Source organism: Myotis davidii, unplaced genomic scaffold (genome assembly GCF_000327345.1).
Source record: "Myotis davidii unplaced genomic scaffold, ASM32734v1 scaffold726, whole genome shotgun sequence".
NCBI classification, from domain to species: domain Eukaryota; kingdom Metazoa; phylum Chordata; class Mammalia; order Chiroptera; family Vespertilionidae; genus Myotis; species Myotis davidii.
Window position 1 is genome coordinate 2,020,337 of NW_006297808.1, and position 16,158 is coordinate 2,036,494.

Below are 16,158 nucleotides of genomic sequence, written 5' to 3' on the forward strand. Positions count from 1 at the left end.
CACCCATCTTTTATCGAAGGCCTGCTAAGTACCACATGGGAATGCAGATCCTGCTCTACTATTAAGCTCCATGAGAGCAGTGTCTACATTAAATTATTCACTACTGCATGCCAGGGTCTAGTTCAGGTCCAGCCTGGCACGCAGTAGATGTTCAGTAAATATTGAATGAAAGAACAAATAAGTAAATCTTGTCCTCAGAAAGCTTATGATCTGGAAGGGCAGACTGACATGAAGAGTGGGGCATATTTCAGTCTGACCAGGGTCGTGACCAGCGCAGCTATGAGCAGAGCAGTGGAGCCACTGAGGGGGGCATGGTGGCCCATGCTGAGGTGACTCCCAGTCAGCTGGCCACAAGATTACTTTGATGGCTCCATCAGCATGGGTTCCCTGACACGGCCTGTTTTCTGAGCTGTCAAGGCGCAATGGGGGAGTCCTGGGGCTCGCCCTGGGCATTGGTACTAGTATCTTTGTCATGTGGGGCCTCGAATTCCTTACTCGTGACCCTCTAGTTTTTAGAGCCTAAGGTCAACTCTGCTAACATCTCATTTTACATACTGATTCTAGATCTCTTTGCGTTCCCTTTTCTCCATTTCAACTCCATTCATTTCAATGTAGCAAACACTTCCCAGGCACCAACCATGTATTTGGCACTGGGACGTCAGAGCCCTCTGTGCCCTTTCTCAGGAGAAGGGTCTGCTGAAAAAAAAAACCCTCAGGAGCCCATGTCTGGGGGTGCCTCTCAGCAGAGGCACATGAAAGCCAAGGAGGGCCCACCACACGTGGACACGCGCTGTAAACATCCAAGAACTCCTGCGATGGTTACCGAGAGGATGTTAAAAATCATTATCTACTGAAAATATTAGATTTGCTCTGGATTGTTCATTACATACAATGGCTTAATAGGACTTTTATTGAATAGCTGCAGAGCTCTGGGCCGAAATCAATTTGCTGTACACTCGGAATTTTGATGTATGCTGCTGACTTCCACAACACGAAGCAATTTGTAATAGCTTTGGCTCTCTGTTGTTTTCAAAGCTCCTGCTACATCACAAGCATTTATTTCTGACCACAAAATTACATTTATTCAACAGAAAGCAGCTCTGGGTCTTTAAGAGGTTAACTTCTGGAGTGCTTGGCTGCTCTCCAGCCCGTCGGAGGAGCGGCGCTGGCGCGGTGGCACCGGCGGTGGCGGCAGCGCCGGGCGGGCGGCCGTGATTAATAGACTGCTGAGTGCACCCCTTTCCACATGCACGCGGCTCGCTCCCCTGCTTCCATAGATCATGGGCTTAGCCTCAACATATCTGACTGAAATTGAATTTGGCTTCTCTCTCAACCGTTCATTTCCTATGTTATGCAAGGTTATATCCTTTTCTGCATGAGCAGAACCAAACCAGCTGCAGCTTGGAGAAGAAAATGTGTTTTCAATTAGGAAGCTGGCCTGAATATTGAACCACAGTCCTACTGCTCCCCTAATTGAGCCATCATGGAGCAAGCCTCCAGATACTGTATCATCAGGCCTTCAGATTTTACTGTAAGATAATTAAAACACACCATCACCACAACTGCCACCACCATCACCTCAACTATCATGTGTAAAAAGGCCTGAGCGCCGAGGATGGCTGTGTTGGGTGAGAATGAAGGAAGTCCCTGCCAGGAAAGGGGCCAAGACAACAGGCTATGCTGGGGTTTCCATGAAGCCTCCTCCATCCTCCAGTCAGTGTCCTCAGTGCCTGATCCGTACTCACCTGTGAGGGACACTGGGTCCCAAGCTTGCAGATACCTTTGATGGCCCCGGCAGGGGAATAGCCTTATATTTCTTATGGGTCACCAGGAACCTAGTGCAGTACCTTGTGCACTCAAGGAGTTCTTACTGACGAAGGAGAAGGCAAGAGGGAGAGAGAAATTCAGCTGAGAACACCCTCCTTAACAGCTCAGAAGGGAGAAGGTGAAACAAAGTCTAAGAGATAATGCAGACTCTCAAAAGAAAATTAAAAACAGGCTGAGATGGTAAGGAAAAGGAACAAGGGAGGTAAACTTTCAGTTAGGTCTTAAAGGATGGAAATGATTTTTACAGGTGAAGAAGAGCAACAGGTTATAATAATGTAGGCCATGGCTTTAGGAAAAGGTCAGAGGCAGGAAACTGCAAGGAATGTTCAGGGAACAGTAAACAGACCAGCCTGGTGGGAGCAGAAGCCAAGGATGTCACCTGGAAATACATTTTAAACCAAATCACAGGGCACCTTACCTTCCATCTAAGGTACTAGAGTCGTACAGAATCACAGAATCTGACCTAGAAGAATTTCCCTTGGAGGGAACCTAGCCCAGCGGTTCCTACCATCAGCTGCTAATGAGAATCAGGATGGACTTTGTAAAATTCGATGCTTAGGCCCCACCCCAGGCTTGAGGAATCAATCTCCAGGAAGGGGGTTGCACAGGGAGCTAGTTTCTGGAAACATGGTTGATTCCCATGCAGCCAGCCAGTTGGCCCATTTGAGTATCAGCTTTAGGAACCATGGATCTGGTTCAATCTTTAATACCATCCTACCATGACACTTAATGCAGTACTTGCTAAGTACAGGTATGATGGGGACATTAATATGTGCACTTGCACATGCACACACATGGTTCCTACCCTCTAGATTTCAGAAGCTTAAGGCTTAGTGTAAGGCAAGTTAAACTGTATGTCAATAACTAAAATAGAAGGCACAATGTTTTCAGGCTCAAAATCAAAAGAGAGATACAAATGGAGCCCTATCAGAGATTAGAAGGGAAAGAGTTTGTTTCTGGTGGGTATTTGGGGATGCCCTGGAGCAGCAGACACCAACCCATGGTCTGCAGACCACTGGTGGTCCGTGAGGTCCGAAAAGTTGGCGACCGCTGCCCTGGAGGATACAGCATTTGGATTGGGCCTTGAAAAAGAATAGGTAAGAGTTGACCACATCCCTGACAGGTGGTCCTCTGACCCCTGTTTGAACACCAGCAGTAATGGGAAAATCACTACCTTAGATGGCAGCTCATTCCAGTTTTGAACAGCCCTAATTGCGGGATAAGTCCCCTTCCGTCTACTGATGACAGTCAACCCAAGCATTAGTCCACTGGCTCATACTGGACTTCAGAGCTATGGGGCTCCCTGCCGATTATCTCGCTATCCACTCATTGTACCGATGAGCAAAGTCAGGCAGAAAGAGGCCCGAGGTCACAGAAGAGTGAGTGGCAGCGCCTGGGCAGGCTCCCAGGTCTTCTAACACCCTGTGAAATGTTCTTTGAAGTAAAGCACTCGGACACCCTGGCTTTATTTAGACATGGCCTTTAGATCTGAACGCTTAAATATGTTACAGCACAACAGATATAGGCCACAGGACATCCCTGAAACTCTTAGTCACTTTCAACTAATTCATGGAATATTTACCCAGCTCAATACATTTCATCTATTATTTGATTAAAATCCGTCAAGTGTGCATGAGGCCTTTGCTTTCCACTGCACTCAGATCTCTCCTTTGGACTAGAACCTTTCAAAGCAACTTAACACCATGGCCCACCAGACCCCGCCCGCCCACTCCTTCCTGCCTCACTCCCTCAGCCCCAGCCCTGGCCTTCTTTCTGGCTTCTGGTCATTCTGAGCTCTGTCCCTACTCAGAACCTTGGCACTTGCTCTGCTCTGCCTGACAATATCCCCAGCTCTGTGCTTGGCTGGTTTGTCTCATCACTCAGGTCTCACCTCAAATGTCACTTCCTGGGAGAGGCCTCCTAGGACAGCTATCTCTGCAGACGCTGCCCTGCTCCTCACACTCTTCTCCTCTCTCCCATCTATTTTCCTCACAGCACTTGTCACCATCTGACATTATTCCTTATGTTTATTATCTCTTTCTCTTCACTAGGACACAGGCTTCAAGACAGCAGGGGCCTTGTCCACCGTATCCATGGCTACATCCTCAGTTCCTATTTGGTCCAGAGCTACACACAGTTGGCTCTCAGGGCTTCACTGAATGAAAAAATGAACGAAGATCAGAGTAAAACCCAGCATCAGAGGCAATGTGGGGCCTCAAACGGCCTGACTGCGGCTCTGAATATTGTTGGCATGTTACACCTTCACTGGACCTTCAGTACAAAGGGAAACTGCAAATAATCACTTGGCTCCTCATGTGGGCCACATCGGCAGGTGATAATGGGATAAAGTCACAGTTTGCAGTTAACTGGGCCCCACTCCTCCAAGAGGTGAAGGTTGTGGCAAAAGGTACACACAGTTAGGGATATTTATGTGGGACAAGGTGTGGGAAGCCAGATCTGATACAGGAGGGGCTGGTTAGAAGGGGAGGGGAGCCTGAAGCTGTGTTTGCCCAGCACTTTACACAAAATAAACATCAATGTCCTATCCAAGGCTGGGGAGGTTAACTGAGATGATGGAGAGGTGGAAGGGGTTCTCCCTGCTCCCCAAGCACTATTGAGTGCACCTATATTAATAAACATGCCCGTGGTGTCAGACAGCCCAGGCCTGCCACTGTCACTTGTCTACTTCCTCTCCCTAGGCTTAGTTTCTTCATCTGTAAAATGGGCTGCTGCTTCCCCCACTCCTCCAATGGACACCTACTGCATGTTCACTAGGGCCAGCCAGGTACTGGGTATACAGAGGAGGCCAATATAGACATAGAGAATCTGTAGAGAGGGTAGACATAACAAACTCGCAAACACAATGAGGAAAGTACTCTGAACAAAAGGACAAAGTGCTACGAGAGAAATAGTAAGAGGGCCTTGGTTTAGACCAGTGGTCAGCAAACTGCGGCTTGCACGTGCGATTGAAACTGTGGCCCATGCGCAGAAGTCAGTATTTTGTGGAAGAGCCACACTCACAGGGCCAAAGAGCCGCATATGGCTCACGAGCCGCAGTTTGCCGACCACTGGTTTAGACTGAAGGTCAGAGATCTCTTTGAGGGCATGACATCTAAGGTGAACCTAGAGGTTGAGTAGGAGGGCCATGCAGGGGGCGTGGGGGAACAGGGCACTGGGGTCAGGGCACTGAGAGGCTGTGAGCAAGGAACTGACCTGATCCTGGCTGATGCATGGAGGGAAGGTAGAGGTGGGCTCATCAGAGCTGGAACAGAGACCAGTTAGGGAACCAATGCAAAGGCCTCGGTGACACATGGTGGCTTTGGACAAGCGTGGATGGGAGGATGGAAAGAATCGGGCAGATTTGCGTACACTCGGAGGAAGGATGGAGGAGATGCAGGGGTCTGGAGAGAGGAAGGTGAACCAGATTTCCAGCCGAGGAAACTAGGTGGACTGGGGAGTTATTTCTAAGAAGGGAAAGGGTGGAAGAGAAGGACATTTCATTAAGAGTGGAAGTTGGAGAAGGGGAGGTGGTTGTGAGTTATGAACTATTTCCTGTGGAATATCTAAAAGGTGATAAACTGGTAGTCTTAGATGAGCCTGGAACTCATCACAGAAGACCAAGTTAGAGAGAGAAATCTGAGTTTTCAGCATATAGATACGAAAAGATTGTAGAGCAAAGAATGCTGTGATTCAGAGATTTGAAGGAAAAGAAGGAACTGCCCAATGAAACTAAAAATCAATAGCCAGGGAGAACGCAGAAGGGAGAGCCCAGAGGGCAAAATGTCATGGGCTGTCTAAGGAAGAGAACCAATCAGGAGAGAGGGGTGGACAGGTGTGCTGAATGTCTCTGAAGTGAGAGAGAGGGGACTGAAAAGGTCAAGGAAGAATGGGGAAAATACCAGGTTGGGGTGGGTTGACGTTCACACGCAGGACGGGGATGGCTCTTTAGAGAAGCTTGGCCAAGTAGGCTGGGGGACAAAGGACGGTTGGCGTCTCTCTCTGTCTCCAGATGAAACATACTAGCACTTGTAGAAATGTTGATGAGAAGAATCCAGTAGCTACCGAGACTGAAGACACTAAGAGGGGCAGCTGCAGGGCTATGGTTCCTGAGAGCGCAGAAGGTAAGCTCCAGGACCCAAGTGGAAGGGACTGGAGTTTGAGGAAGGGGCACTTCCTCCCACAGTGAAAGCCAACAGAGAAGACAGGTACTGCTTTGGAGGTCTGGTGACCGGAAGGTAGAAGCAGCAGCTACTTTACAGTATTCTGAAGGCTGGGTGGGCGTGTGCTTGAAAAACACATAGCACAGCGCTCACACTTGCCAAGTGTCCCCCCAAATCCATTTTGAGCATTATTACAAGTGTGCTACTACCCCCTCACCTGTTCAAGTGCATGACCTCACTGGCCTCATTTGCCTGGAGATTAAAATCTACCACAGATAAAATGCAAAGAGAAGGGGGAAGATAATATTCAACTTCTGACATACAAAAATAGAATTATGTAGCTATTGCCTTGTGAGCATGATTTTTTCTTTTTGAAAATAGTTCATACTTATAAAATAACAAAAGAAACAATTGTGACTAGGAACATTCCCACGGCATTAGAAAACTCCTTTGTGCCTATCCTATCGTATTCTGAATTTCCTGTTTAACCTTTTCTTTATGCTTCTATTATATAATTAAAATTCTCTATTTATCCCCTAAACAGTATCAGCTCAGTATTGCAGGTTTGAATTTCATTCTCTCCCTCCTGCTATGTTGTATTCCACTGTATGATTACACTACTCTTTACTTATTCTTTCTACTGCTGATGGAAATGGGTTGTTTCCACTTATCACTTTCAAACATTCCTGAACTTGTTTCCTGGGGCTCATATTTAAGTTTATTCAGGGTATATACTTAGGACTGAAACTGCTCTGTCAAGGTATATATTCTTCTTGAGCGTTAGTATCTGATGCCAGATTGGAATTCACACTCCTCCCTTGATTTTTGAATTTTGGTTAGCCTGGTAGACATGTGTAAGTTGCACTTAAATTATTTTGATTTGTGTTTCCTTGGTTATGAGGTTGAGCATCTTTACATGTATTTATTGACCATTCTGAGTTTCTCTTCTGAGAATGCCATACATGGCTTTTGCACATTTTCTTACTGAGATGTTTGTCTTTCTCTTACTAATAGGTAAAAGATTTTCATATTTTCTGAAAACGAACCCTTTGTCAACTATGTGAGTGGCAACTGTCTCCTTCAGGTTTGTGACTTGTGGCCAAGGTTACCCAACATATGATCAGCTCATAGTATGCCCTTAGGGTGCACCATTCACATCAGAGGTATTTGAATCTTTATTATGAAAAAGATTCAGATACGTTGGAATCTTTATTATGACAGGTCTTCAACAGATGATGCAAAATGTCTTGAGAAAGGTAGAGTCTTTTACTAGTTCACACAGAGGTAAAACTGAGCTAGCAGTGCCTTGGAATTAGTTCTTCATTTTCTCTGGGATATCTTTCCATGAGGGGGTGAGGGAAGCTTTTACCTTTAAATTTTAATGTAGTTGAATGTAACAATTTCTTACTTTATGGTATCCTATTTAAGAAATCCAATCTTACTCAAAGTTATAATATTCTGTATTTTCTTCAGAAAGGTTTAAAGTTTTGCCTTAAGTCTTTATCTATAATCTGTATTTGCATAAGGTTTGAGGTAGGGGTCTAACTTCATTTAATTCCATGAGGATCACCAGTTGTCAAAGGACCATTTACTGACAAGCCCACCCTTTCCTCAGTGATCTGTAATGCTATCTTTGCAATGTATCTGGCTCCTATGTATGCACAGGTCAGTTCTGATTTTTATTATGTTCCATGGGTGTATTTATCTATCCCTATGCCAATTACTATGGCTTTGATAATCTGGAAGGTCAAATCCTGTATCTTGTTCTGATTTAATATTATCTTCACAATCATCAGTCTCATATAAATTCTGGAATCAGCTTTTCAAGTGTCATGAAAAATCCTGTTGGAATTTTTATTATAACTACAATGACTCACTACATATCAATTTTGAGAAAACTGATATCTACACTAATAAAAGAGAACGATGCAAATTAACTGTACCTTCATGGCACCCAACAGCCAATCAGAAATTAGTATGCAAATTAACCCAACAAAGATGGTGGGTTAATTTGCATACACAGGCGCCATGGCAACGATGCAGACATTCCACACAGCCCCAGCTGCTCTGGGCCTCTGGGCAGCGTGGGAAGGCAGAAAGGCAGCTCCGGCTGGAGCAAAGGCAGTGCCAGCAGCCAGGGGAAGGAAGATCCATTCTTGCACGAATCTTTGTGCATCTGGCTACTAGACTTTAATAATAGTGGGAATTTCTATTATTGAATACCTTACCTCTCTCCATTTAAATCTTTAATATCCTTCAATATAAATGATATTCTCTTTTCCAGAAAGAGTTTCTATGCATTGCTATATTTATATCAAGGTTTCTTTATTTTTTGTTGGTATTTCCAGTGGTATCCTTCCTCAGTTTGCTTTTGTTGTAGAAGTATGTATTTAGTTATGTATATTGATTTTATATCTAGCAACCTTGTTAAATAATTAAGGCTCACTTGAAAAATGAGTTCTATTTCTTGTTTCTTTTTCTTATCTTCAATGCTAACTAAGACTTCTAGTACAATGTTAAATAAATGTAGTATTTATGTGTCTCCTTCCTGATTTTCGTGTGTGTGTGTGTGTGTGTGTGTGTGTTTATAACTTTTGAAATTAAATTTATTGGGGGTGACAATGGTAATGGTTTCAAGGTGTGGATTTCTGTGACAAGACCTGTGTGCCTACCATCGAAAGTCAAATCACTTTCCATCACTATATTCTGATTTTAAAGGGAATGTTATCAACATCATGAGTATGATGACTGAGGCAGGTTTTGATAACCTTTACCCAGGTTAAAGAAGTTCTCCTCTATTCCTAGTTTGCTGGTAGTTTCTATCATGAATGAATGTTGAATTTTATCAAATTCTTTCCCAATAACTATTGAGATAATATTTTCCTCTTTAACGTGCTAATATTAATTTGTATGAATATATTTTTCTATTTTAAACCAAACAGCATTCTTGGGATACAGAAAGCTTGATGGATTTACCAGTACTTTTGAAGGACTTCTATGTATCTATTCATAAATTAGACGGCTTCGCACAATTTATAATAGCTAAGATCTGGAAACAGCCCAAGTGCCCATCAGTAGATGAGTGGATTAAAAAACTGTGGTATATTTATACCATGGAATACTATGCAGCACTAACAAGGGAGAATCTCTTACCCTTTGAGACAGCATGGAGGGACCTGGAGAAATCATGCTAAGTGTAATAAGTCAGTCAGAGAAAGACAAGTATCACATGATCACACTCATATGTGGAATCTAAGAAACAAAATAAACTGACGAACAAAGTGGCTCCAGAGACATGGAACAGAGTGTGCAATCTCAGAGGGTAGGCAGGGGAGGATGGGTGGATGGGAGGTAATCAATCAAAGACCTTGAATGCATTTATGCATAACCCAAGGACACAGACAATAGGGTGCTGAAGGCCTGGGGCAGGGGGCAGGGGGCAGGGGCAGGCTGTATAGGGTCAAGGGGTGAAAAAGGGGACATATGTAATACTTTCAACAATAAACAATTATTTAAAACAAAACAAAAAGCAAAAGTAGAAGTCAGAGTGATGCTGGACCATGAGCCAAGGAAAGTGAGCCACCTTGGTAAGCTGGAGAAAACAAGGAAATAAATTCCATGCCTACAGTCTTTAGAAGGATCTCAGCACAGATGATCCACTTTGGACCTCTGATCTTCAAACTTATAAAAAATAATAAACTTGTGTTGTTAAATAAATAAACAAATAAATAAAACTGCTTCAATATTCCTTTCTTACACTGTTCTTGTCTAGTTTTGACATCAAGGTTACAGTAGTCGCTCTCTCTTTTTCAATTTTCTGGAGTTTGAAAAAGATTAGATCTATTTTATGAATGATTGATAGAATTCTCTCATAAAAATTTCTAGACCTTGTGGAAATATTTCTGTAATAGCTATAAAGCTATTCAGGTTTTCTACTTCATCTTTAATCAGCTTTGATGTTACAGTATTCTAAAAATTTGTCCACTTTGTCTCAGGTTTAAATTTTATTGGCATAAAATTTACTACAATATTCCTGTTATCTATTTAATCTCTGCTGTAGCTGCAGTTATCTCCATTATCATTCCTACATTTTTTTTTCTTCATTAGGAAGGTAGTTTGTCTATTGTAATAATCTTTTCAAAAAACCAACTTTGGGGCTATTCTTTGCTTTCTTTCTCATTCATTTTCATTCTTATATATTTTTATTATTAAATTTTTTTGACTAGTTCTTTCTTCCTATTTTCTTTGAACTTCTTCCATTGTACTTTTATGATTATGTAAGCTGGGTGCAAAGCTAATCAATTTTTCAGTCTTTTATTTCCTCTCTAATATAAACGCCTAAGTTATTTAAGAGATTTTCCTCCCTTAGAACACTTGGTTTAAGCAACCTGCTCCCCTACCAAGAGGAGTGGGGTCTAAGCCAACTCCTGACCCCCTCAACCCTCCTTACCATGACCCTTCTCAGGGAGAGAAGCCAGGAGAGAGGGAGACAATTTGAAAGACTCAGCATTTTTCTACAGAGCGTGAGTGTCATTTCATTGAAGGGATTGTCTAAATGACTGAACTAAAATATACCGTAAATTGAATTGACCATTTAGGTTACTCCTATCCCCATTCATCAGTTGGTGGGGCTTGTTAAACACAAACTTAGAGAAATAAATAAATCTAATTTCAATGTAAGCTACATTTGATGACTTTGCTCTAATAATTATAAGTAATTGTTATGACTCTAGTATTCCAAGCTTTTTAATTAAGGACAACAAATACAGTTATTTACTAGTTTTTTCTAATGGATTTTCCAAGCATATATTCTGGGGTCCCTTTCACCTTATTAGCAGCAAATAACCTGAAGAAAAGATAAAGGCAAATGTTTTTAAAACTGCCTCCTGAGGAACTTCATGTTCCAGCATTTATTCAGTAACTTTCTGAGAGCCCAAATACTTTAGTTCCCGTTGCTAGGCCAGGTGCTGGGAATACAAATGGCCAAGACAGGACACAGAAGTTGCCGTCACACATTTACAGACTTATGGGGAACAGAGACAAAGTCACAGGCAGCTCTCAGGAATGATGACAAATGCATCACAAATAGTGTGGCGTGCAATGGGAGCACTCGGTTCAGGGGTCCTGGCCTATCACTGGGGCTCAGAAAAGGCTTTTCTTGAGGAAGGGACATCAAGCAGAAGTGAGGCAGGAGAAGTGAAAGGAGGAAGGAGTCTCAGGAAGAGGTCAGCCCATTCAAAGGCTTGGAGGCTGGTGAGGCCACAACACATGAGGGCCTGGTAGAAATTCAGATTGGCTGTGTGATGGACTTTTCTAGTAAGAAGAGTCTAGAAAGGCAAGCAGTTACCATCATGTGTGTCTCATAAACCACCAGAAGGAAGGCGCCTGAATTTACCCCGAGAACAAGAAAACACTGAGGGGCCTAAAAGTGGTGCCCAGTGAGGTTCATGTTTCCCCTGACTTTATAACACACTACAAATGTGTTTCTTACAAGAACACTGAAGTCTTGTGTGAATTTATTGCTGTCTGAAAGCTTTATTTTGTTTTTTCTTTTGGGGATCTCAAATAGGGAAGTAATCTATATGAATTCTGAGGCAAAGAATATGTTTTTTTCTAACACCATACATTTTTCCAAGGGGAACTCGAGCACCTTGGGATGACTCAAATAATATATCCAATAAATAAAACTGCACTCAGCAAACACTAATGAAGGGTACAAGAACAAACCTCTGATCAGAGAAGGCAGCATTTTAGAAAAGCAAGCTGAATGGGTCCTGCTCCAGCGAAGCACCAAGACAGGCTGCCTCTGGCCTTGCTCAGCAGAAAACCAACCCTGCATGTGTGATCCCCATTTGCCCTCTGTATAAAAGTCCATTCTTCAGAAACAAGCAGGAGTTAGTCCCTTCCACTACGATCAGCGTACTAGTAACACTAATTTTATATATATAAATATATATTAATTAGCAAAGGCTTCCTAAGTATTAATGGTACTATAAAAATCTTTACTTTATAAATAGCCTTTAAAATATAGACAAAAGGAAGCCTTGATGTTTCTCAGGCATTTCAAATTTACTATCTAGAACCAAACCCATTACCCTACCTAGAATGAAAAATAATAACAAAGGTAAGAGGTGGTGGAGAGAGCATTCTATATTAGAGAGAGAGAGAGAGAGAGAGAAAAGAACTCACCGACACGGACAACAGTGTGGTGATTATGGGGGGTTGGGTGGAGGTGGGTATAGGGGGGATAGTTATGGAATAAAATATATATAAAATGCAATACATGAACCTGATTGAAACCTGGGTGGGGGCAGGGCAGTTTTAAGACACAATTCGGGGATAACTGGGAAAATTTTATTTTTGGACTGAATATTGAATATTATGGAATTAGTGTTAATTTCCCCAGGTGGGATACTTGGGGTTATTGTGGAAATGTCAGGGAATATTCTTACTTTTAGGAGATTCACATGTATGTTTAAGGGTACAGTGCTGTGCTATCTGCAACTTACTTTCTAATGTTGAACAACAGAGTGGGGAGCAAATGTGGCAAAATGTTAACAAGTGGTGAGTCTGGGTAAAGGGTGTACATGTATTCATTATACTAATATTTCTACTTTTATGGAGACTTGAACTTTTCAAAAAGAAAGAAAACAGCACATGGAGCTATTTCAGGTAGAGAAACATTAAGCCAGTGGGCCTCACGAAAGCTGCTGAACAGGTAAAAGAAAGATGAGATCAAATGTGGGTTGGTGTAAGGTGACAGTTTTACTCATAGAATGAGGGCTCGGAGATGTACTTCTGAGGGAAAGGCATTTCATGCCCTTCCCAGACCTGGATGGTGACATCCCCCACGCCTCATAGAGCAAGGCTCAGGGGCTTCCAGCAGCCAGGAGTTACGCACAGAGAATGGCACCATGCACCATACGTCACTGCTGCTTCGTCTTCCTACACGAGTCCCTCGCTGTCCTGGAACTTCCTCTCTCGCATCCCACTGCCGCCTTCCTAACCTCATTCGTTCCCTCGGCCTCTGCTGTCACTCACATGCTGAGGAACTTGCCAAGGATTCTGGCTGTGTCCAGAATTAGCACTGTGTCCCAGGAGGCACCCTACAGCCTCACGTCACTCCTGAACTTGCCACCTCACCTCCCTGAATCCTGCTCCTTCTCCCTGTTCTCCGAATTCCTAACATCCTCCACTATGAGTTCTTTAGAGGACTTTATGGAAGTCTCTCTGCCTTTCCTCAATAGTATTATTACTTCCATCAGCCCAACAGGAGAAGCTAAGGGCCCAGTGAATAACTCCACACCAATTACAAAATGTCTGGCTTTCTAAAATCCACCAAGTCTCTACACAAAGGGTAGAGTAGGAGCTGGAGTGTTGGCCAACTCCACCACTTGTCCTCTCTGTGGATATTGCTCTATGGTGGCCAGGGCACACCTTTCAGATCACTGGCAGCCCACCCACCATCTTGCCCAGTCCTTCTCTGGAAGCAAACATTAGAAAACTTTTCTTTATACTGAGCTCAAACTTGTTCCTCATGACTTCTGCCTGTTGGTCTTTTTTCAAGCATCAATCAAATGAAATTCCTCTTCCCCTGACGGCTGCAGGCGAGAGTACGAGGATGCCCTGCTCCGTCCCTTCCATACAGGAGGCCTCACGGCTGCGGCCCCTGACAGCTAGGGACCCAGTGAGCTTGAGGAACTTCGGCTCTCACGGGCTCTGGTCCAAACAAGCTCAGTCCACCCAGTGGAAACATCACATTGGGAAGCATAAACCCAGCACGACATTGGGTCGGTGCAGCTGGGAGAGCTCTGGCTGGGTAAGCACTTTCTGTTAATGGCTTTTACTTAATGAAAATGAAAAGAAAGTGCAATAAACTATGAAGGGTGGCTCAGGATATAAAATAAATATAAACGCTTACCTCCCCTTGGAAGCTCTTCAGCAGTGGCGCTACCTGCTTGCGTAAATCCTGGAGCAAGAGGGATGGGTCAGGAAGCAGCCATTTGAGAAGGAAAGAGAAGGGAAACATTCGTTAAGGCCCCCTTAAAACAGCTTTGAATTCAGTGATGGTCATCATTATATTAAGCTATCCTTGTCCCTCTCCTGCTTCGTGCCTTAATTCATACAACATAATGCCAACTGGTGCCCATGAACTTAAGAATACCATTACGTTTGTTTCTAATAAATCCTGGTTAAATACACCTCATTTCAAATGTGCAGTGGGGCCAAGGCATTTGGAACCACTTTGGAGAACGGAAGAGAAGGGACAGTATGAGTGGGGGATGCCTGGGTGCAGGTACAAGACCCAGGTGCTCTGGAGTTTAGCCCACAAAACAGTGCCTCTTATCTTACTAGGCTCATCCCTGCCAACTGCCAAAGGACCAGCCACCCGAGAACAGCAGCTTGGAGAAGTATAGGAGATGACAAAAGTACTTTCGATTATAGCATCTAGGAAGGCAGAAGAACCACACCTCTCATAATGATCGTAAATAAACTCTCCTCTGCTGTTCCTGCTATAACCAATCCACTATATATTTTACAAGTCATTTCTTTGGGCATTTTCATGTCTCATGACAGACCTGCTAAACTCTTTAAAACAAGATGTGTGTCTGTATGCACACATACACGTATATGTAAAGACAGTTGAAGAGAAATATTCACACACACACACACACACACACACACACACACACGCAAACTGCTATGTATGTATTTCAAGTCACCAACTAAAAAATTACCCATCCCAAATTTATTTTTGGCAGTTTGGGAAATTCCTTATCCGACTTATCCAATTCTTTATCTGCAAATATTACATGGTTTAGTACTAAACTAAAGAGCTAGAACCTAGGACACTTCTGACCCCTGGGCCACTCCACTGCCAGTCAGAGAGGACATGCACAATTCACTGCCCTTTAGAACCGAGTGGCCTTTGTTGTCTGGGCAGCACCACGTCAGCGGGCGCTGCCACCCCGGCCACCATGTGCAACCTCAAACTCAAGAAACCAATCAAACCAGGCCAATCAAAACCATATTGGCGCAAACTACAATTAGGGATATAACGCAAAATTACAAAACCTAATAACTTGGTTACACACTTAATTCAGTGACAGGTTTTCCAACACTATTTTAAATTTGCTTCATACTGTGTCATTTATTGAGCAAAAAGCAACAAATACCTTAACGCACAGAAGCAATGTCTTTGAGATTATTAATATCAAGGTCTGTTGGTAAAGCCACAATAGTGCATTTCAACGTCCTCCCCCTTGAATGTAATGCAAATAATAAGCAATGTTTACAGAGATGCTTCTATGTGAAATGAATTTTCTTTATTCTCCAAACCACTGATTCACAACTCACTTTACAGATCAAAAAACTGAAGAGAAAAATACTAGTGAGGAATTTTCTATGTAACGATGGTTGTGGGAGAAAACCATTCTGATTTAAAAGCAAAACAGTTTGCCTTGGCCAGGTACCTCAGTTGGTTAGATCCGTGGTCGGCAAACTGCAGCTCGCGAGCCACATGCGGCTCTTTGGCCCCTTGAGGGTGGTCTCTTCCTAAGCCTTAGGAGTACCCTAATTAAGTTAACAACAATGTACCTACCTATACAGTTTAAGTTTAAAATATTTGGCTCTCAAAAATTTTTTTCAATCATTATACTGTTGGTATTTGGCTCTGTTGACTAATGAGTTTGCCGACCACTGGGTTAGATCATCATCCCAATACACCAAGGTTGTGGGTTTGATCTCCAGTCAGGACACAAACAAGAAGCAACCTATAAATGCATAAATAAGTGGAACAACAAACTGATGTCTGTCTTTCTCTCTTCCCGCTTCTCCCTCTCTAAAATCAATCAATAAACAAATAATGGGGGGGGGGGCAAAACAGAAGAATACAAAATCACCATGCAATGCTCAGCTGCACCTGTGAGGCACAAGCAGGAAACGTCCCAAAATATATGTCCCTGGACTCATAGGGTATGCATCTTTGGCTTTCAGCCCATTGGGGCACTTGGGTGGTCTCTGGAAGGCTTGGTTCCCACTTTGGAGTGTGGTACTCACAACACCCCATGACACCTCTCCCACTCCACACTCGCACACAATGCCAGGGCCAGGCATCGCAGAATCTCGTACCATGGATTCAGAGCTGGTGGCCACTGAGGTGTGGTAGTGT

At 43.3% G+C, this 16,158-nt stretch overlaps 1 protein-coding gene across 2 annotated transcripts in view; it reads right to left on the bottom strand.

Annotated features, from left to right (window-relative positions):
• CUX1 (cut-like homeobox 1) overlaps positions 1–16,158 on the bottom strand; it is a 372,075-nt gene that overhangs the window by 190,176 nt on the left and 165,741 nt on the right. For both annotated transcript variants that reach the window (XM_006773399.2, XM_006773398.2), the window contains exon 3: positions 13,909–13,956. In XM_006773399.2, coding sequence (XP_006773462.1) covers positions 13,909–13,956 — 48 coding nt within the window. The remainder of the gene's footprint in view (positions 1–13,908; positions 13,957–16,158) is intronic.